Consider the following 23,531-nt stretch of genomic DNA (forward strand, 5'->3'; position numbering starts at 1 on the left):
TATAGACTTTTCCCTCTATTTCTTTATAGTTTCCAAATGTTCTACAATAAGTACATTTCACTTTCATAATTGGACTATTTAAATTTTTTTTTTTTTTTTTTTGAGAGAGAGAGAGAGAGCGAGCGAGCACAAGCAGGGGAAGGGCAGAGGGAGAGGGAGACATAGAATCCTAAACAGGCTCCAGGCTCTGAGCTGTCAGCACAGAGCCCGACATGGGCCTCGAACCCACGGACCGTGAGATCGTGACCTGAGCCGATGTTGGACGCTTAACCAACTGAGCCGCCCGGGCGCCCCATAATTGGACTATTTAAAACACAGTGTCTGTAACAGTGAGCAGTCATGTCCCAATTTCACAGTGGAAAAACACATTTTGGGTCACAGACCTTTGTAAGGGGCTGCTGGTACCTATGGGCCTTCTCCCCAGAATGATGCTCATAAGCTCTTCCGCACACGGACACCTCATTCTGCATCCCCTTGGGGGCGGCCCTGATGGGGAGGAAATGCCTATCCATGCCTGTGAGAGGCAGAATGGCTGTGGGCCCAGCCACAACTTGTTCTAATGCTGACCAACAACATTGAAATTTCAAAGAAATGTGTAAATGCAAAATGGAAGCACCAAAAGAGAAGCCGAGGGGCCAGTATTGGCTATGCGGTCCCAGCTCTCTCCAGGAAGGGGGCTGAGTCTGTCATCCTTGGGGACAGAGCTGCTCTAGGCATCTAAACACCCCATTCATCCAGCGGACTCCCTGGTTCACATCCCCGGTTCACAAGTGCCTTTGGGAAAAATGCGATTGCTTCTAGGGCAGAGGTTTGCCAACGTGAATCACTCTTCAGGGCCAGAAAGGTATGGCAGGGGAAAAATAAACCGCCAAGGTATAATCAAACATTATTTTATACGTGATAAGATACAAACGTAGGATGCCAAAGATTGTGGTTTAAATTCGACAGTGAACAAATACAATTTGGAAATAGAAATAATCAAAGTCTCATAATGTATTACTCCTTAGATTTGAAATCCAAAACGTGACACTCCTTTCTTAAGCCCCGAGGTGTCATTCGACGCCAGGGTGTGTATCTGGTGCAGCAACGCGCCGCAGGGAAGTCACCCCTGAATCTTTTAACTGGGGGCAATACTTAGTTTTCTGTTGTTTCATAACTGAAAATAGCTGCTCACAAACGTAGGTACTTCCAAACATGGACAGAATCTTTGCACAATGGTTTTTATATTTAGGGTAACCATTCCCAAGGTGTTTGTAGAATTCTGGGATTCCGACACAGTCGTATTTCGTTTTCAGTATCGTGTTGCACTGTAGTTCGATAACCTCCATCTGTAGCTCCTCGCTCACGTTGTTAATATTAACTGAGAAAGGTGAACTGAACAATGTCAGCTCGTTTTCATAAAGTTTGAAATCAGAGAACCGTTTTTGGAACTCAGTCTTCAACTCTTTAATTCTGGGAATATAGTTCAGGCCATCTCTTTCATTTTCGGAAACTAATTTCAGCGTGGGGAAGTGGGCCAGATTGTTCCTTGCCAAATGAGTCTCCCAAAGACACAGTTTCATTAAAAACGAGTGAATTGAGTCATACATCTGCGTAACCACTTGTGAACGCCTTTGCAGGGAGATATCCAACATGTTTAGGTAAGTCATAATGTCAACCAGAAAGGCTAAGTCTTTGACCCAATCTTTGCTAGTAAGCTGGGGAACAGGTTTTCCTTTAGAAGACATGAAAAAATCAATTTCTTCCAACAGTTCGAAAAACCGCCTTAACACCATGCCACGACTCAGCCACTTAAGTCCCACGGAGAACAAGCTTCCATACTGTGCATCTAACTCACTGAACAAAGCACTGAACTCTCTGTGGTCTGAGCCATGGGAACGTATCCAGGTTATGGTGTGAATTACTATGTCCATGACATGATCCATTTTTAACTTTTTAGTGCAAAGTGACTCCTGGAGAATGAGGCCGTGCACAGACTTAAGCTCTGTGTCTTTGCAAAGCCCTGACACCTTAGATTTAAGTTCTGTAACAAGTTGTTCAACACCAACCAGTGCAGAATTGCCATCGGTGCTAACACTGACTAATTTCGACCAGTCTACATTAAATTTTTTAAGACTTTCCTCAACACATACAAATAATTCGTTTCCTGATGAGGTGCCTGTCATGGGTACCATGTCCAAAAGCTCTTCGGTCACATCAAAAGTTTCGTCAACACCACGAATAAATACAGCCAGTTGGGGGGCATTATCTACATCAGCCCCTTCATGAGCTGCAATGGAGAAAGCCACAAATGATTTACCTTTTCCTCGCAACTTGTCCTGTAAGTTCCCAACCACATCGCCAACGTGCCGCGGAACAATATTAGCGCTTAGTCTTATGTTCGCAAATGCGTGTCTCTGTTCAGGGCACATAATCTCCGCGGCACTCAATAGACATTCCTTTATAAACTCGCCATCTGTAAAAGGTTTGGATGCCCGGGCAATTTTCTCACTTAATACATAACTGCATTTCATAGCAGCATCACTTATTTTATTCACATTCAAAAGGACATCGTGTTGAAATTTCAGTCTTTTTTTCAGCTCATTTAGTTTTTTATCACGCATCTTTTCCGTATATCCCTCATGGTTCCTGCTGTGGTTTGTTTCATAATGGTGTCTGAGGTGATACTCCTTCGACACAGACACGCTTTGTTTGCATATTAAACACGTAGGGACATTCTTTACCTCCACAAAGAAATAGGCTCGCTCCCATTTTTCTTGAAATGTGTGGCTTTCTTGTTCTAGCTTCCGTTTTCCCACTTTTGAAAGAGACAAATGCATAAGAAACATTAACATGTCACCTTCGCTAATGCTTTGCAAGAAAAAAGTACTGACTCTATTTTTGCAAAGTGTAAGTGTGCTGTTCGCTCCTTCAGTTAGGGAAGAACTTAGTGAATGGTGGGGGTTGTAGTCAACAGCTAAGAGGAAGCCTCTGATTTTCCTGTGCAGACGACTGCAGAAATGTAGGAATGCAGCCCCAGGGACACCAGATTTTCTGATGCAGCAGCAAAAGAAGCTGGAAATCCAGATTTCTATGTGAAATTTCTTGATTTTTAAAAATATTCATAATAAATTGTGGGGTTTTTTCTCCCTGTAAATACTGTAGCAGCCATTATGACTACTCACTAGATTAGGCAGATTAGGGACTCGTTTGGGGTCTCTGGTTTAAACCTGACAAAAACTCTACTTGAAGAGAATTAAATATCTAATTTCTGAAACCACAGCTTTACGAACCTGTCCAAACACAATCCTAGAGAGCCCCCAAGAAGGGGAGCTAAGCTGATGTATCTCAAAGTGCTGTGTTTTTGCAGACTTCAAGGTTACAGTTAACTAGGACAATACTCATTAACTTGATCTGAGGAGGACTTACCCATTTTTAATACAGGGAGAAATTGTATTTAAGTGTCCCTATCCTGAGGGGCGCTGGGGGGCTCAGTCAGTTAAGCATCGGCTCTTAGTTTCAGCTCAAGCCACGATCTCACAGTTCGTGAGTTTGAGCCCCGCATCGGGCTCTGTGCTGGCAGCGTGGAACTTGCTTGGAATCCTCTCTTCCCCTCTCTCTTTGCCCCTCCCTTGCTCTCTCTCTCTCTCTCTCTCAAAATAAATAAACTTAAAAAACAAAAAAGTGTCCCTATCCTGATTCCAGCCCCTCTCTGGGGAACCCGGCTGACAACCCGACCCTGGCAAGTTTCAGTCTACGGAGCTTTAGCGTCCCTTACTTCTCCGCGTGCTGTTCTTCCAGCCTCTCTCTTCTTGGCCTTGACTTTTCTCTCCAACAGGGTCCAGAGCTATGGCAAGCCCTCCAATCTTTGTTCCTTGCTTGTCTTCCAAGGCCCTCTCTGCATCAGCCTGTGATCTGAAGTCAGCATAGGCGATCCTGCAATTGTGGGGACCGGGTGGAGGGGAGAAGAAAGCATAGTCAGCATTCAGTACTTTTGGCTTCTGAATTAGTAATACACATACAAGATTCAAAAGGCAAAAGGTAGAAAAGGATATGGTACAGTGTGCCTTCTGCCCAATTTCTATCCTCAGAGGCAACATGCTGTACATATAAAAGCAAATGTACACATATACACACTCTATTTTTGTTAACGTTTTTATTTATTTTTGAGACAGAGAGAGACAGAGTGCGAGCAGGGGAGGGGCAGAGAGAGGGAGATACAGAATCCGAAGCAGGCTCCAGGCTCTGAGCTGTCAGCACAGAGCCCGACGCAGGGCTCAAACTCATGAACCGTGAGATCATGACCTGAGCCAAAGTTGGACGCTCAACCGGCTGAGCCACCCAGGTGCCCCACACTCTATTTTTTAAAGCTTTACTGAGATATAATTCATGTATCATAAAACTCATCCATTTAAAGTGCACAGTGAGGGGGCGCCTCGGTGGCTCAGTCGTTGAGCGTCAGACCTCGGCTCAGGTCACGATCTCACGGTCCGTGAGTTCGAGCCCCGCGTCGGGCTCTGTGCTGACAGCTCAGAGCCTGGAGCCTGTTTCGGATTCTGTGTCTCCCTCTCTCTCTGGCCCTCCCCTGTTCATGCTCTGTCTCTCTCTGTCTCAAAAATAAATAAACATTAAAAAAAATTTTTTTTAAATAAATAAAATAAAATAAAATAAATAAATAAAGTGCACAGTGAGGGGCACCTGGCTGGCTCCATCAGTGAAGCATGTGACTCGTGATCTCCAGGTTGTAAGTTCAAGCCCCATGTTGGGTGCAGGGATGACTTAAAAATAAAATAGCGTACAATGACTTCTAATGTAGGTATAGAATTCTATAACCGTCACAATAATCTGATGTCGGCAGATTTTTATCATCTCCCAAAATGTCCGTCAGTGGTTACTCCTCGTTCTCCCAAGTCATTCCCAACCGTTGGCCCAACCACTACGCTATTTGCCCATTCTGGACATCTCTTACAAGTGGGATCGCAGGACCGTGCAATCTTTTGTGAGTGGCTTCTTTCACGTAGCCGAATGTTTTTCAGATCCTCCATGTGGTAGCATGTGTTACTATTTCATTCCTTTTTATGACAGAATGGTATTACGTTGCATGGAAGAACCATGTTTTGTTTATCCGTTCATTTGCTGGTGGACATTTGGGGTTGTTTCCACTTTGGGGCTAGTAAGGATGAAGCCGATATGAACATTTGTCGAAACGTGTGGATATACGCGTTCATTCCTTTTGGGTGCGCACCTAGTGGCAGAATTGCTGCACCATATGGCAACTCTATGTTTAACGTTTTCGGAAACCGCCAAACCGTTTTCCAAAGCAACGGCACTAGTTTACGTTCCCGCCAGCAACGAACGAAGGTTCCAAGTTCCCCATACCCTTGCCAACACTTGTTACGGCCTGCCATTTTTTATAGCCACTCTACTGGTTGTGAAGTAGCATCACACCATGGTTTTGATTTGCATCTCCCTAACGACTCATGTCGAGCATCCTTTCATGTTCTTATTGGGCACTTTTACACCTTGTTTGGAGAAATGTCCATTCAAGTGCTTTGTCCATTTTTTTAAAAAATGTTTACTTATAAAAAATGATAAAAATAAAGATGTTTACTTATTTTTGAGAGAAAGAGCGATCGCAAGCAGGGAGGGGTAGAATGAGAGGGAGAGAGAGCATCCCAAGCAGGCTCCACATTCAGTGCAGAGCCCGACGTGGGGCTCGATCCCACACCTTGTGATTATGACCTATGCCGAAATCAAGAGTCACACTCTTAACCGAGTGAGTCATCAGGCACCCCAAGCCCTTTGCCCATTTTTTAATTGGGTTGTCTTATTATTGAGTTCTAAGAGTTCTTCACATATTCTGAAGATAAGTCCCTTAACAGACACATGATGTGCAATATTTTCTCCCAGTCTGTGGCGTTTTTTTGTATAGTGTCCTTTGAAGTACAAATGTTTTTAATTTTAATAAAGCCCAACCTGTCAATCTTCCATCACCTGTGCAACACCCTAACCTAAGATCACAATGATTTACTCCTGTGTTTCTGCCACAGTCTTGTTTTAGCTCTTCTGTTTTAGGTCTTTGATCTGTTTTTAACATTTGTGTTTTGTACACAAAACACAACCTCCATGATATTTTTACATAAAAAGTAGAACATCACACACACTGTTCTATATTTTGCCTTTATATTGGAGATTATTTCCCATCAGTACACAAAATGCTGTCTCACTTCTTTTTACAACTGTATACTAGAATATCTTTTGGATCTACCAGAAAATTTTAGTCAGTTTTCTATTGACAGATATTCAGGTCAATTCTAATTTTGCACAACCAATTTTGTAACACATTATGTCACACTTGTCTGACTCTATCTGCAGGATAAAACAACACACGCGACTATAACAGATACTAACTCATCTCTATAGAGACTTCACCAATATATCCCTTCTACCAACGAAGTCCGAGCATGCCAGTTTCTCCAACCCTCTAGCACTGTGGTGATACATTTTTTGATCTGTGAACATCTAACAGGTAGGAAGTTGCATCTACATTAAATTAATTAAAATTACATTTTTTTTTTAAAGAGTAGACTTTTTAAAAAAATTTTTTTTAATGTTTATTTATTTTTGAGACAGAGAAAGACAGAGCATGAACAGGGGAGGGCCAGAGAGAGGGAGACACAGAGTCAGAAGCAGGCTCCAGGCTCCAAGCTGTCAGCACAGAGCCCGACGCGGGGCCCAAACTCAAGGACCGTGAGATCATGACCTGAGCCGAAGTCAGACGCCCAATTGACTGAGCCACCCAGGCGCCCCTTAAAATTACATTTTAATTAACAATTCTTTTAGTATGAATGAGGATGGGTGTCTTATGTTCAAAATTCCTTTGGGAATGCAAGCTGGTGCAGCCATCTGGAAAACAGTATGGAAGTTCCTCAAAAAACTAAAAACAGAACTACCCTACGACCCAGCAATTGCACTACTAGGCATTTATCCAAGGGATACAGGTGCGCTGTTTTGAAGGGACACATGCACCCCCATGTTTATAGCAGCACTATCAACAATAGTCAAAGTATGGAAAGAGCCCAAATGTCCATCGATGGATGAACGGATAAAGAAGATGTGGTATATATATACAATGAAGTATTACTCGGCAATCAGAAAGAATGAAATCTTGCCATTTGCAACTACGTGGATGGAACTGGAGGGTATTATGCTAAGTGAAATTAGTCAGAGAAAGACAAAAATCATATGACTTCACTCACATGAGGAGTTTAAGAGACAAAACAGGTGAACATAAGGGAAGGGAAGCAAAGACAATATAAAAACAGGGAGGGGGACAAACCAGAAGAGACTCTTAAATACAGAGAACTGAGGGTTAGGGAGGGATTGTGGGAGGGGGGATGGGCTAAATGGGTAAGGGGCACTAAGGAATCTACTCCTGAAGTCGTTGTACTATATGCTAATTTGGATGTAAATTAAAAAAAATAAAAAATAAAACAAGTTAATAAAAATAAATAAAATTTAAAAATAAAGGAAAAAGATACACATAAAAAAAAAAATTCCTTTTCTGTGACCTACCTGTTCATACTTTGCCAATATTTTTACTGGATTGTTGGTCTTTTTCCTCATTGATTTGTAAGATACACTTTATCAACAAAATTAGCCCTCAGTTGTTGTTTTTTTCATTTCTTTAATGTTTTTTTTTTTTTTTTTTTGAGAAAGACACAGTGTGAGTGGGGGAGGGGCAGAGAGAGAGGAAGACACAGAATCCAAAGCGGGTTCCAGGCTCTGAGCTGCCAGCAAGAGCCTGATGAAGAGCTTGAACTCATGGACTGAGAGATCATGACAAAGAGCCAAAGTCGGAAGGTTAATCGACTGAGCCACCCAGGCACCCCTATTAGCCCTCAGTTTTGATAGAAATTACAATTTTTTTTTCCTGGTTTGTCACTTGTCTTTTGACTTTGCTTAAGGGATTTTTCCCCCACACAGAAATACTTTATATTTATGCAGTCAAACTTATCTATTCTTTTAGGACTTCCAGGATTTGTGTCACACTCAACGGGTCTTCCCCTGCTGAAGATTAAAAACAAACAGCAGAGTCCAGCTGGTTCAGTTGGAAGAACATGTGACTCTTGATCTTGGGATTGTGAGTTCCAGCCCCCCATTGGATGTAGAGATTACTTAAAATCTTTAAAAACAAACAAAACAAAAACATTCTCCATGTCTTCCTCTAGTACTTTATGATTCCATACTTTCAACGTAAACCTTCATGAACCTGTAACTTACTTCGGTGAAAGATAAGTAGAAAGGATCTGCTGAGTAAGAATTTTCTTGAAGAATGTACCACACTCGCTTCTGACATAGGTATTAGGCTTTATTTAATACGGCCATGGATTCCTTGGCTTCCGCTATCTCCCCTTTATAATAATTCTTCATGTAAAGGAATGACTCTGAAGACTTAAGTATATGTAATCAAAACTTATTTAAATATCATTAGAGAAATTCTATGGTTTTTGGCAGCAACTTTTTGTTGTTTTCCAGTGTTTCTGACTGTAAGCATGGCAGAGTCCCCAGTCTCCTCACAGAAAACACTGACAATAGCTAATTGCTAACAATATGGGATTCATCCTTTCAGACTTGTTTTCTGAATTGGTAGGATTCTTTTCTAGAGATGTTATTCAGAATATACTGGTATAGACTATTTTAGAGTTTACCTACTCCAACAATTTTCACTCAAATGTATCTGTAACTCTGATATGCCAGCTGCACCTCATTAAGAATTCCTCCAAAATAGGGGCCTCTGAGTGGCTCAGTTGGTGGAGCATGGGACTCTTGATCTAGGGGTTGTAAGTTCGAGCCTCACAGTGGGTAGAGATTACTTAAAAATAAAGTCTTAAGGGCTGCCTTAAAATAGGGGTACCTGGGTGGCTCAGTAGGTTAAGCGTCCAACTTTGGCTCAGGTCATGATCTCATGGTTCATGGGTTCAAGCCCCACATCAGGCTCTGTGCTGACAGCTTGGAGCCTGGAGCCTGGAGCCTGGAGCCTGCTTCGGATTCTGTGTCTCCCTCTCTCTCTGCTCTTCCCCCACTCACGTTCTGTCTCCCTCCCTCAAAAATAAACATTAAAATTTTTTTTAATGAAATTTTAATGGGCACCTGGATGGCTCAGTCAATTAAGCGTCCAACTCTTGATGTTGCCTCAGGTCATGATTTCACGGTTCATGAGTTCAAGTCCCACATAGGGCTCTGTGCAGATGATACAGAGCCTGCTTGGGATCCTCTCTCTCCCTCTCTCTCTGCCCCTTCCCCACTCATTCTTTTTCTTCCAAAATAAAAAAACTTAAAAAAAATTATCAAAATCTTAAAAAAAAAAAAAAAAAAAAGAGGGTTGTGTGGGTGGCTCAGTCAGCTAAGCATCTCACTCTTGATCTCAGCTCAGGTCTTGATCTTAGGGTTCTAACTTCAAGCCTTACATGAGGCAGTTTTGAGCTTACTTTAAAAAAAAGGGGGAGGTGGTGATGGTGCCGGGGTGGCGCAGTCAGTTAAGCGTCTGACTTCCACTCAGGTCATGATCTCACAGTTTGTGAGTTTGAGCCCCACATCGGACTCTGCGCTGACGGCTCAGAGCCTGGAGCCTGCTTCGGATTCTGTGTCTCCCTCTCTCTCTGCCCCTCCCCCACTCATACTCTGTCTCTCTATCAAAAATAAACATTAAAAAGATTTTTAAAAAAGAGAATTCCAGGGGAGCCTGGGTGGCTCAGTCGGTTAAGCGGCCGACTTCAGCTCGGGTCATGATCTCACGGTCTGTGAGTTCGAGCCTCACGTCGGGCTCTGTGCTGACAGCTCAGAGCCTGGAGCCTGCTCTGGATTCTGTGTCTTCCTCTCTCTCTGCCCCTCCCCTGCTCATGCTCTGTCTTTCTCTGTCTCAAAAATAAGTAAAAACATTAAAAAAAATAAAAATTTAAAAATTTAAAAAAAAAAAGAGAATTCCTTTCAAAATACATCCTACTCCATCCTTTCTGATTTCATCACATTCACCCTCTTACTCTACCAAAGCCTAGATACGTAGTGCTAGTGTTTCATTAATTATTACAACACAGTTCTTTTTAAAAAAAATTTTTTTTAAATGTTTATTTTGGAAGGGACAGCACAAGCAGGATAGGAGCAGAGAGAAAGAGAGACACAGAATCTGAAGCAGGTTCCAGGTGCTGAGATGTCAGCACAGAGCCCAGTGTGGGGCTCGAACTCAAGAACAGTGAGATCATGTCCTGAGCCAAAGTCAGAGGCTTAACCAACTGAGCCACCCAGGTGCGCGCCCCCCTTGTTTTTTTTTTTTTTTTTTTTACCGATGATGGCTTTAAGGTTGTTGTTGTCTTTTTAATATTTATTTATTTTTGAGAGAGAGACAGAATGTGAGCAGGGGAGGGGCAGAAAGCTAGGGAGACACAGAATCTGAAGGAGGCTCCAAGCTCCGAGCTATATTAATACAGAGGCTAATGCGGGGCTCAAACTCACAAACTGTGAGATCATGACCTGAGCTGAAGTCGAATGTTTAACTGAGCCCCCCAGGCGCCCCTGTTACAACATAGTTCTAACGGGCCAATTCAATGCTTGTTTGGCCACCTGTCCAGGCAATTCACCAAGTGTGCTGTTTTACTGGAGTCAGCCCTGGAGAGAGAAGAATGGAGATGATCTATGACTGAATTCTTCCAATCCTCAGTCTCGAACTTGGTAGAATAAGCCTTCATTTCTCAATGACACCACTACAGTTTTCTAGAAACTTCTGACTGTCCATTTATGATGCCCGCTTCAGTTTTTTTAATTCTCTTTTTTCCTTTTTAAAAAAATTTTTTAATGTTTATTTATTTTTGAGAGAGAGACAGAGAGAGAGTGCAAGCAGGGGAGAGGCAGAGAGAGAGAGAGGGAGACACAGAATCTGAAGCATGCAAGGCTTGAACTCACAAACCGCAAGATCATGACCTGAGCCACCCAGGCGCCCCTGCCCCCTTCAGTTTTTTATGCCTACTGGTAGAAAGGTTGGATAACTACTCTTTTGTTTTCTAAAATCAGGCCTAAGTGACTTGGGAGAATGTAGTGAAATTCTGTTATGTCTGAACCCAGTAGAAATACATTGTTTTTCAACACCGGTACAAAACACACCTTTTATTCATCCCATCCTTGCTCACCAATCTGATTTGAAAGGCATCCTTAAACACTTCTTTTAACTCACGCTGAGTGACTTTATCAGGCAAGTCCTTGATCAAAAGTGTTTTGGTATTTCGAGCTATGTAACACAAAAGCATATTTTCAGTCTGAGTTCAGATCTAATAAGCATCAAAAGTTCTACAAGGGAGGAAAAATACTTCTCCAAGAGTTAGGGGGTGTTAATAGCAATACATAGTCCTTCATTTAACAAATGTTTGAACACACATCTGGGTGAGGGCCTATGCTACATGGTACATGAAAATACAGGTTTCTACTCTCGGGAATGTGGCCTTGGAGGAAAAGGCTAGCAAACATACAGTCACATAATTACAAACTCTGATAAGTGCTAAGAAGGAAAAGTAAAAGGGAAATGAGAACATCTAGTAAAGACTTAACCTAGGGGCGCGTGGCTGGCTCAATCAGAAAAGCATGCAACTCTTGACCTCTGGGCCATGAGTTTAAGCCTCACATTGAGTGGAGAGATTACCGGAAAGGAAAGGAAAGGAAAGGAAAGGAAAGGAAAGGAAAGGAAAGGAAAGGAAATCCCCCATACTCCCCCCCCCAAAAAAAAAGACTTAATCTAGTCTGGAAGGGAAATTTTTTCTGATCTGAGGAAGTGACCTTTAAACTGAGATTCTATGGATGGGCTGCAGGTGGTCAGGGACTGAGTCCTGCAGAGAACATTATGGCAGAGAAGGAAAGATACATAATGACAGAGAGCACTGTAGACAAAGGATGCTATGACAGGGAAGGTGAGCCAGGCAGCTAGAGCACACAGGGTGAGAGCAATGCAGATAAAGTTTGTGCTGTGGAAGCAGGTGACCTGGTGGTAACTAAGTACTTGTACACAATAAGAAAGAATCTGATACTACTAGTTCCTGACCCAGAGTCTTCTAGATACACAGTTATCTATAATGTTTACTTATTTTTGAGAGAGAGAGACAGAGTGTGAGTGGGGAAGGAGCAGAGAGAGGGAGACACAGAATCCAAAGCAGGCTCCTGGCTCTGAGCTGTCGGCACAGAGCCCGACGCGGGGCTCGAACTCACGAACCGTGAGATCATGACCTGAGCCGAAGTCGGCCGCTTAACCAACTGAGCCACCCAGGCGCCCCCACAGTTATCTATAAATAAATTACCTTGTTTACATACCTTTCTTTACTTCCTTTCCTTTTGGTTTTCTCAATTTAATTTCATTCCCAAGGACCTTTGTCTCACTAAGTTTCAAGGCTTTTCCCTGATCATTAGCAGATTTAAAATTCACATAACCAAATTTCCTACAGAGATGTAAAAGGGGAAAAAAACACCAAGTACGATCAAGAGGCACATGACTTCTGGTTGGCTAGTCACACTGGATGTGAAAGTGGAAATCAGCACTGAGTCATTTACAATTTAAAACTAAGGCTCCACCAACCAGCAATAAGAATGCCAATAAAGTAACCAAAGGAGTGGTTCTCACCTATAGGCAAGTTTGACAATGTCTAGAGACATTCTGGCTGTCACAACTGGGGGAGTGCTTCTACTACTCAGTGGGGAGAATCCAGGCACACTGCTACAGAGCCTGCAATGAACTGGACAGTCCCCCACAACAAATTATCTGGCCCAAAATGTCAATAGTGCCAAAATGGAGAAAGCCTGTTCTGGATCAAGGGATGAAGTCAGTGCAAATTCACCTGCTGAAATCTTTTATTAGTTTTCTGTTTAGCAACTGACCAAATTTAACCAAAACCTATAGAAAATGAAGTTTAAAAGTAAGGTTTTGAATTTTTGTTTTAAGAAAAATCCATGTGCATTCGTGAATTAGAACAAAAATATCACTCCTAATGAGGAACGTATTAGCAAACGCAAGGGCTATTACAGAAAGATTTTTTTTTAATGCAAAAAGGGTTCTTATTTATTGCAAATTACAAACAAAAAGTTAACAAAAACCGTAAGAGCGATGTGACAAAAGTTGTGGCGTAGGCTCTGGAGCCAGAGTGCTGGGTTCAACTCCAAGCTCTGCCACTTTCTAACTGTGTGATGTTGGGCACATTCCTTAACTTCTCTGTGCCTAAATTTTCTTTGTGAAATGGGAAGAACAGCAATAATTACCACTGAGGATTGTCTTAACAGGTTCAATGAGTTAATAGAAATAAGGAACGAAGAACAGTGCCTGGAACAGTGAGTGCTCAATGAATGTTTACTATTATTATTATTATTTTTTTAATGTTTATTTATTTTTGAGAGAGAAAGAGACAGAGTGCAAGCGGGGAAAGTGCAGACAGGGAGACACAAAATCCGAAGCAGGCTCCAGGCTCTGAGCTGTCAGCACAGAGCCCGACACGGGGCTCGAACTCACAAACTGCGAGATCATGACCTGAGCCGAAGTCGGATGCTCAACTGACTGAGCCACCCAGGTGCCCCTGTTACTATTATTATTTTTTGTTTGTTTTTACCTAAGACAGTCTGAGTACTATAAAATATGCTCACACCCAGGAAATACGCTTCTGATGAAAAAGAAGTGAGAAAGATGAAATTCAACTTGGCAAAAAAAGCAGAAGTGAGACAGAACCTATATTTGCCACCAAAGTGAGGGGGCTACGATTAAATGTGCAGCTTAGTTTAAAATAATTCTGGGCAGGGGCGCTTGGGTGGCCTAGTCCATTAAGTGCTGGACTCAGTTTTGGCTCAGGACGTGATCTCACAGTTCATGAGTTTGAGCCCCCTTCGGGCTCCAAGTTGACCGTGCGGAGCCTGTTGGGATTCTCTCTTTCTCCCTCTCTCTCTGCCCCTCCCTTGCTTGTGCTCTCTCAAAATAAATATATTTAAGAAATAATAAAGTAAAATAAAATAAAATAATCGTGGGCAAATAACATCACTCACTGTAGAAAATCATGGAAGTATGTTTCTGTAAAGACAAGGAGAATCTCGGGATTATTTTAACATTTCAATTGGAAAAATGGGATAGCAATTTAATATGATGGATTTTTTTAAATAAATTTTTTAAAATTTATATTTATGAGAGAGAGAGTACATGCATGTGAGTGAGGGAGGGGCAGAGAAAGAAGGGGACAGAGGATCTAAAGCGGGCTCTGTGCTAACAGCAGAGAGCCCCACATGGGAACTGAACTCACGAACTGTGAGATCTTGACCTGAATCCAAGTCAGATGCTTAACTGACTGAGCCACCCAGATGCCCAATACAATGGATTTTCTAAGAGCCATGGAAAGATTTTAAATATCGTAGCCCCTCTTATCCGTGGTTGCAGTTATCCACAGTCAATTGTGTGGTCTGGAAGCAGACAATCCTCCTTCTGACCTAGCTTCAAAATGTCAACAGCACTCTAAAGCGAGGTCACAACGCCTATACCACGCACCTCACCCCATCTCATCACGGAGGCATTTTGTCATTTCACAGCATCACAAGAAAGAGGGTGTGCATAGCAGAGTAAAAATATTTTGAGAGAGACAAACCACATTCATGTAACTTTCATTATAGTATACTGTTACAATTGTTCTATTTTGTTGTATTGTTGTTCATCTCTTAGTGTGGTTAAGTTATAAACTCAACTTTATCACAGGTATGTTGTAAAAGAAAAAACATAGTATACGCAGGGTTCAGTACTATCTGTGGTGTCAGGCATCCACTGGGGATCTTAGAATGTTTTCCCCGCGGATATGAGACTACTGTACTCACTTTGAACTGCCAGAGACTGATGTGAAACCCCACTAAAGGGTGAACAGCAGGTAACAGAAGGATCCGATGAGACAGAAGTCTGGTAACCCACAATGAAACAGAAAAATACGGGAACTCATAATTTCTCCAGGGATAATAATGCTGGGCTGATCGATTTAACATTCTTCATCTATCAGTATTTACCTGGACATGCCAACTCTGACATCAACCACTGTGAGATCATTTTTAGCAAAAAACTCACTGAGACCAGTTTTTAGTTCAGCAGCGGTTTTGTTGAAATTCAGGTTTCCAACAAACAGTCTGAAAGTTACAGGTGGTTCAACTGCCATACAAAAAGGTTAAGAAGAAAGAAAGAAAGAAAGAAAGAAAGAAAGAAAGAAAGAAAGAAAGAAAGAAAGAAAGAAAGAAAGAAAGAAAGAAAAGAACTCAAATAAACAGTTCAGTAACAATGATGCTAAAAGAAAACTCCGTTAAGGTTTCTGGCATATTGTAACGCCAAACTGCAATAAAAATCCCCTTGTTTATCACTTGGGCTTTCGCCTTGTCCACAAACATCATACCTACACTTAACCAATACGCAAGTCTCCATGTTTTGTCTTGTGCTTTAAAACACAACAAACAAGTTACCTTCCAATCTCTGTTTTTTGATTCCAGGGAAAGCCTTCTGTTTAGCCATCTCCTTCTTCCATTTATCAGGTGTTTTTTTGATAGGCTCTGTGGGCAAAAGCCAGAATACTATATTTTTAATGATCTGTCTGTACCACTAATGAGTAAACCGGAAGCTTTTACTCTAATCACAAATATCATACCTATGGTATGTCTACTCTTCACAAAACACATAGGTTAGGTCTGGTCAGAGTACTTGTGAAAGCATTTATAAACTAATCAGAAAGTTCTTCAAGTTGCTAAAAGAAATCCAACAGCCTCTGCCCAAGGGCTTCCCTTACAACCTGAATTCCTTGATACGGGCCACCCCTCTACTGAACTGATTTAGGTCATTCTGACCTTCCTCTTCCTCTTCTTCCTCACAGCCCTTTTCCTCAGTCACTGTCCCCAACCCCTACAGGAAGAGCTTTCTCCCTCTGACCCATGTAGAATACACATCTTCTTTTTCAGATTCTAAATGAAAACCTACCTAATCAATTAGACAGACTTATTAAGAACGAGAATAACAAATTGTTCTTTCAGAAAAACTTCCCGTAAATCTGGCTATAATACACAAACCAAAAAAAAAAAAAAAAAAAAATTCACTGCCACTTTAACCTCTTATTTTGAAATAACTTTAAATGCATTCCCATTGTATTTTAATAAAAATATAATAATTACTTATTTGGAAGCAGTATCTTTTTTTTTAATTTTTAAGTAATCTCTACACCCAACATGGGGCTCAAACTCACAACCCTGAGATTCAGAGTCATATGTTCCACTGACTGAGCCAGCCAGGCACTCCTGGAAGCAATACAATTTAAAACGTTACATAGATTCCATCAAGACAAAAACAAAATCACTGAGAATTAAGTTTGGGGGACTATTAACGCGCGTGGCTCACGGCACCACGACAGAAACAATCAATGTATAATGTTCAGTGAAAACTGATTCTGGTCATGGGGACAGCAGAGGTCAAATGTCCACTGAGATTTCCTCCTCAATGAAGCCAGGCCTGAAAAATCAGCCAGGGATTGCCACGGCAACTTTCTGAAGGGGGGTATCTTGGCAGAACGCCTCTAACAGCAATGTGGAAGGACACAGGGCTGACCCTTGCTATCTTGTAGCCACTAGCCAGGACCGCCTCTGGAAGAGGACTCGTTACCTTTCTCATCTTGGCCCAACTCCGTGTTCTTATCTTCTTCCTCGCCATCGTTCCCACTTCTCTTCTTGGCACTCCTCCTGTCTTTTGGCAATTTGGCCCATGTGGCTGTCTTCCTGTGTGGTGATGTTAGTTTCTCAGCAACCACGGGAGCCAGAGACGTTTTCCCCCCGACTTTATTTTCTGGAGCGGTAGTAACCTTCCCACCATTTTTCTGAGGGACGACAGCCTGGAGGAGAAGTAGCAACAATGAAAGCAGGTCCTCCCCCGGCCCAAGAGGTTACAGCCACATATACAGTCAGCAAGGGCAAGACTTGGTCAGGCACATATGTCAATGTCTATGTTGATCTGAGATGAACTTCTCAATGTGCAGTAAGAGAGCTCCCAGCGCCACCTGACGTGCTCGTCTTAAGAAAAAGGAAAAGAAAAACAAATTCCTAGACTTCACTTAGAGTTATCCAATCAGAATCTTTACAGGGAAGGAACTAGTTTCTAGGAGTATCCAAGCTACTGCCCTAGGAAAATATGCCAAGTCAACTACTGTTTAGATGGCTCCACATGCCTTTAGAGTGCCAAATCTTTGCATACAAATATACATCAGAGTGAAGAGCCTCCCACAACGGACGACTAGAACATACACGGGAATGAGAGCCAAGCCCCAAACATTGAGTCTCATGTTTTCTAATTATACCATCAATTCCCACCCCACGGCTACTAATAACTGGGCGTGGTATTATAAAATTAGATACCTAAAGATGACAATTTTAGTAAAGCACTGAATGCAGTTTCACCATACACAAAAGAACAAGATGGGCAATTAAGAGAAGCACTGTCTTTATCTTGCCAGTGCTACCTAGAACCGTGTCATAATACAGGGAAGGCATTACCGGTGTTACGGGCTGAACTATATCCCACTAAAATTCATATGTCAAAGTCCTAATTCCCAGCATCTAAACATATTACTGGGGGCGCCTGGGTGGCTCAGTCGGTTAAGCATCCGACTTTGGCTCAGGTCATGATCTCACCGTCTGTGGGTTCGAGTCCTGTGTTGGGCTCTATGCTGACAGCTCAGAGCCTGGAGCCTGTTTCGGATTCTGTGTCTCCCTCTCTCTCTGCCCCACCCCCACTCATGCTCTGTCTCTCAAAAATAAATGTTAAAAAATCAAAAAAAAAAAAAAAGAATATTACTGTATCTGGAGACAGGCCTTTAAAGAAGTAATTAAGTTAAAATGGGGTTGTTACACTGGCCCTAATCCAATATGACTGCTGTCCTTATAAGAGATTAGGCCACAGATGACAGACGAATGACTACATGAATAAACACCGAGAAAGCAGACATTTACAAGCCAAGGAGAGAGGCTTCAGAAGACCAAACCTGCCAACAGCTTGATCTTCAACTTCCAGTTTTCAGAACTGTGAGCAAATAAACTTCTGCTGTTCAGCCACCCAGTCTGTGATATTTTATTAAGGCAACCCCAGCAAACTGGTGTGTGTATATATATATATAACCCTCAATCCACATCATAGGAAGAGATAAGTACATGTGATTAGCATTACTGATTATGAACACAATTTATAGGCAAGCAGATGAGGGGGACCAGTGCATCTGGCATGGTAATGATGTGGGATCAGGGAAGTTAGGTGAAAGAGATTAGGGTTTTATTTTATTTATTTTTTAAATCTATTCGTTTTTAGTAATCTCTATACCCAACGTGGAGCTCGAACTTACAACCCAGAGATCAAGAGTCACATGCTCTACTGAGCCAGCCAGGTGTCCCAAAAGATGAGGGTTTTAATGAAATAATTTCAATGAGCCAGCTTTAGGTTCTGGTTACCTTAAACGTTCATCTAATTGCAACAGTATTACTACATGCTGCACTAATCAAGGATTATAAGAACCACACTTTAATGACCAAGGGTGACCAGTGTGAACAGTCGAGAACCACATTACATGCTTACCAGCCTAAGAAAAATATTATGTGACTACTCCTGTTTTCCTCTAAGCTACCAGAGTCTGAGTTCCAAAGCAAAAGTTGCATTCACCAATGGGAATGCAAGCTGGTGCAGCCACTCTGGAAAACAGGATGGAGGTTCCTCAAAAAACTAAAAACAGAACTACCCTACAACCCAGCAATTGCACTACTAGGCATTTATCCACGGGATACAGGTGTGCTGTTTCGAAGGGACACATGCACCCCATGTGTATAGCAGCCCTATCAACAATAGCCAAAGTATGGAAAGAACCCAAATGTCCATCGATGGATGAATGGATAAAGAAGATGTGGTATATAGATACAATGGAGTGTTACTCGGCAATCAAAAAGAATGAAATCTTGCCATTAGCAACCACGTGTATGGAACTAGAGGGTATTCTGCTAAGCGAAATTAGTCAGAGAAAGACAAAAATCATATGACTTCACTCACATGAGGACTTTAAAAGACAAAACAGATGAACATAAGGGAAGGGAAACAAAGATAATATAAAAACAGGGAGGGGGACAAACCAGAAGAGACTCATAAATATGGAGAACAAACTGAGGGTTACGGGAGGGGTTGAGGGAGGGAGGATGGGCTAAATGGGTAAGGGGCACTAAGGAATCTACTCCTGAAGTCATTGTTGCACTATATGCTAACTAAGTTGGATGTAAATTTTAAAAAACAAAAAATAAAATTAAAAAAATAATAAAATAAAATAAAAAGTTGCATTCACCAAGAACCTCTGGCTGATCGGTATGGAAAGCTAATGCAATGTATAGTGACCATCATAATACATTAGATGTTCTCTTAACTGTGTCTAACCATCATATAACATATCTATGGCTAGATTAAATGACAGTCTCAATTCCAAACAGGAGTTACTAACTTGCCATCCATGAAATGCCAAGCATGTGTAGCTAGCAGGTTCCTCTATGGTACTCAAAATACACCCAGGCATTTCTGTTCCATATGGCTAAAGTATATCCTTAAAAAGCATCAATTGCGTTTGTTCCAAACCTGCAAGCGACCATCGTATTTGCAGTTTCAATTACATAACCAAATCATACAAACCAATCATGCAAAAAGTAAGTTACTAAATCTATGAAAACCAAGTTGAATGCTTTGAACATATTAGATAAAGCTTAAAAACCTGTAGTCAGGTTAGGTGTGGGTGAGCAGCCATAAAAGGATGGAAAAAATGGTAAATATGTAGGAGTATTCAAATCGCTTTACTAGTAGTCTTTCTGGTTTTCTTTGCTCTAAAGAAACAAACTTGGGGCACCTGGGTGGCTCAGTCGGTTAAACATCTGACTTTGGCTCAGGTCATTATCTCGAGGTTCGTGAGTTTGAGCCCCGCGTCAGGCTCTGTGCTGACAGCTCAGAGCCTGGAGCCTGCTTCAGATTCTGTGTCTCCCTCTCTCTCTGCCCCTTCCCTGCTCATGCTCTGTCTCTCTCTCTCAAAAATAAAATAAGCATTTTAAAAAAATTTAATAAAAAAAAGAAACAAACTTCAGGGCGTCTGGGTGGCTCAGTCAGTTAAGTGTCTGACTCTTGACTTCAGCTCAGGTCATGATCTCACAGAGTTCAAGCTCCACATCTGGCTCTGTGCTGACAGTGCAGAGTCTGCTTGGGATTCTGTCTCCCTCTCCCTCTCTCTCTGCCCCTCCCCCACTCATGCTGTCTCTCAAAATAAATAAAAATAAACTTAAAAAAAAAAAACCTTCAAATTACAGAAGATGCACTTATGGGTGTACTTTGTACAGGGAAGACAAATTATTCCAATACTGAACCCAAAGTCAAAGACAAAACCTTAGTCCCACATCAAAGGATTGGTAAATGAATATATATTTAATGCTTTAAATTAAAATCAAACGGTATGTATGGATAATTTACTTTTGATTGATTAAAACAACTACTAGACTGAATAGGGCTGAGGAAAGTTTCTTTTATACAACTGGTTGCTCAAAGTGGACAATAAACGATTGTTGACTGCCTCTTACAACGAATGCTTGGGGGGAAGACAAAAAAAAAAATGAGCTGGGAAGGGGTAAGGGCTTTGGATTCTGCAGAACCATGGATAATCCTGGCTGTGTCGCTTATTAGTTCTAAAACCATGGGCAAGTTAGTTAATGGCTACATCTGTTTTCCCATCTACAAAATGGGGCTGATGCCGCCTGCCTAATATGGTCACTTAATGCATTAAGCCTGAGCACAGTGGCTGCAGACAGGAAACATTCACTATTCATTAGCTGTGTCCTCACTCATCCATCTCAGTTCTTTCAGGACTTAACTTAAACCCGTCCATATTCAAATGCTAATACAGAGGCTCCCAGCCAGAAGCACAGAATGTAGTAGGGACCTAAACATTTGTCAAAAGAATAAATATGGAAACAGAGATGTTTGGCGGGCAAACAAACTAAAGACATTTAATGGGGCAGTCTGACAAATCAAGAGATTTCCTTTCAAGCCAGTATTTCCAGGCAACCAATATCACTTTTCAAACAAAAAAAACACTTTTGCATTCCCCCGAAACAAACCTCACTTCTCACAACGTATCATTATTCTTTTTACAGGACGCGGGTAGTTGACTCCATAAGATTCTGTTTGGAATTTCTGCATCCACGCTCATGGGAGTGGTCTGTAATTTTTTTTTTCTAAAAGTGACTGTCAGATTTTAGCACTGAGTCTAGAGGGTGGGCTTGTGAAACTAGTCAGAAAGTGTTCAGGATACCACTTTTGGGATTAAACAAGGCAGTTTAACTGTTTTACTCTGGATTCTGACAGTAGGAAGTCATTATGCCACGTGCTGTGTATATAATTACCTCATCTCTACTTCCATCGTCTGACATCTCATCTTCCCCATATTCTATCTCCTTTGGAAAAAAACTCATTTTCTTCAGTTCATCTTGCTTTTTTTCCTGCTTACAATGGACAAGATTATTAGGCTCATCACAGGGCCTTTGACATTCCATGCTAGGTACCTTTTGCCTCTAGTATCTGCAATAAGTTTCAATTTGCAATAAATTCTATTTGTAAGAATTCTACTTGTAATAAATTTAGGCCTTATCCTAAAGTTAGTTATATTTGGAATATTTTGCTCACACTGGGGAGTAACAAAATATATCGAAAAAGATAATTTTTGGTAAATGTCTGTAGGTCAGATGATTTCTGCCAAAACCTAGAAATGGTAACTCCTCAAGGTATTAGGCAAGCTTCCAAGAATTCCTCCCTTTCCCTCTCATCGGCTCCCTTCACCACGCGTTTTCAAATAATTTCGATGTTTTTAAAAATTAATTCCACTACCAACTGCTCAAATGAAAGCACACCGGGCCAAAATAAAGCCCCCATACAGGTAAAAAATCAGTACCTACAGTTCAAATGTCTTTACCTTTCCAGACTGAGAACTCAGTGTTAAGTAGAGCAGCGTCCACCTCTACCTCCGTCCAAATTTACAACACAAATGAGGAGTCTCGCACCAGAACCTAGAGCCGCCACTTCTCAAGTTAACCCGCACAGTCTGGTCCCTCCTTTACAGGCGACTGCGGGGGTGCGGCCCCGCCCACCCAGGGCCCAGCGAGCCACCGCGCACTGCAGAGCCGAGCAGGAAGCCCCTGGCGCCAGCAGACCCGGAGCGCCCTCCCAGCGGCCGCCCAGGACTCTAGACCCGTGCTGAACGCTCTCCGGAAGGAGACGGAGCCCTCGTGCCTCCGCGTCGGCCAATCAGAGCCCGCACAGTCTCTGGGCCAATCCGAGACGCGGGCCCCAGGAGGAGACTGAGAGCGCGAGCCTGGGGGCGGGGTCTCGAGTCAGGGCCACCAATGCTGCGCCTGCGCCCGGGGCGGACATCTTGGTTGGTTTTCGTCGGTTTTCGTGGGCGGTTCAGGTTGGCAGAGTAGAAGGTGCAAGTCCTGTTAGGTTTGGGGACCTGGCGGGTGGTCCCACGTCCCGGTACACCCTTGTCGGTGGGTCCGGAGAAAGTGAATGGCAGTCATAAAAGCAGCCACTCGTTGCCCGCTCGTGAGCAAGGGTAGATAGGTTCCAGGCGCTCAGTTAACCCGGTGAGGCCGCCACCTGTTCGTAGCCGAGAGGGAGGCGCAGGGCATCAGAGGCTGCGACCCGACAGGAGGGATTGGCGGACGGTCTCTCGACCCCGGGCACCGCCGCCACGCCGCCAGTGACGTTGGTGATGGTTCTAGCCATCAATACCTGTTTTGTGCCCGGCATAGTTACGTTTCACACATTTTATCATGGACTTCTTGAAACTTGTGATTTAGGTGTTATTAATAAAATACCATATCATTTGAAATAATGCCTATGTAAAAGTGAAAGATGTGATGACGCTAAGTAAAAAGCATTCTTATTAAAATCAGGAATAAGAGGGGTGCCTGGGTAGCTCAGTCCGTGCAGCATGAGTCTCTTGATCTTGGGGGTTGTGACTTTCAACACCACATGTGGTAGAGAGTTCACTTAAAATTTTGTTTTAAATCAGTAATAAGAGACATATTAATAAAAGACAAAAATGGACAAAGGATACGAAAAGCAATTTTCAGAAGACGTTTAAGTAGCACAAAAGAGTGTGAAACCGTGCTCGACCATACAACCGTCAGGAAAATACAATTTAATAAGATACCATTTGTATCCGTCAGATTAACAGAATTTAAAACCTCAAACAGTATTTTGGGCAGTATTTTAGGATTGTGGGAAACTGGCAAATTGCTACTGTAGGGAAGAAAATACTTTTTTTTTTTTTTTTTTTTGCTCTATCCTCCTAAGTTCTGGGTTGGGGGACAAAAGAGGTAAACAAGAGAAAAGCATGTAAGTTTCTTCATCATAAGTTTTATGTAACACTGGAGCCTTCAAAAGGAAGACCTGAAGAAGTGGTTAAGCCTGAGTG

General features: G+C 42.2%; 1 protein-coding gene across 2 annotated transcripts; it reads right to left on the reverse strand.

The window, feature by feature from the left end:
• Positions 1–239: 239 nt before the first annotated feature.
• On the reverse strand, positions 240–22,288 carry LOC102952718 (general transcription factor II-I repeat domain-containing protein 2-like). Of its 2 annotated transcripts, XR_006220987.1 has the most exons (5): positions 22,026–22,288; positions 16,664–16,889; positions 15,481–15,567; positions 12,331–12,455; positions 3,836–3,915 (listed from the first exon to the last, which is right to left on the reverse strand). XR_006220987.1 is itself a non-coding variant. In XM_042995624.1 (2 exons), the coding sequence occupies exons 1-2, from the start codon at positions 2,749–2,751 to the stop codon at positions 1,053–1,055; spliced, it is 1,245 nt and encodes a 414-aa protein (XP_042851558.1). In that variant the 5' UTR covers positions 2,752–2,760; the 3' UTR covers positions 240–1,052. The 2 variants fall into 2 exon arrangements, 1 of the variants encoding a protein (XP_042851558.1); XM_042995624.1 differs by lacking the exons at positions 3,836–3,915; positions 12,331–12,455; positions 15,481–15,567; positions 16,664–16,889; positions 22,026–22,288 and adding exons at positions 240–2,269; positions 2,724–2,760.
• Positions 22,289–23,531: the final 1,243 nt, after the last annotated feature.

The sequence above is a fragment of the Panthera tigris genome, chromosome C1 (assembly GCF_018350195.1).
Source record: "Panthera tigris isolate Pti1 chromosome C1, P.tigris_Pti1_mat1.1, whole genome shotgun sequence".
Lineage (NCBI taxonomy): Eukaryota > Metazoa > Chordata > Mammalia > Carnivora > Felidae > Panthera > Panthera tigris.

What these genes read in the sequence shown, in the direction of transcription:
- LOC102952718 (XM_042995624.1), bottom strand. Translation starts at nt 2,751, where the DNA reads ATGGGAGCGAGCCTATTTCTTTGTGGAG. An exon ending in GAGCCTATTTCTTTGTGGAG is followed by an intron (nt 2,270 to 2,723) that starts GTAAAGAATGTC and finishes TCTCCATTGCAG; the next exon opens with CTCATGAAGGGGCTGATGTA.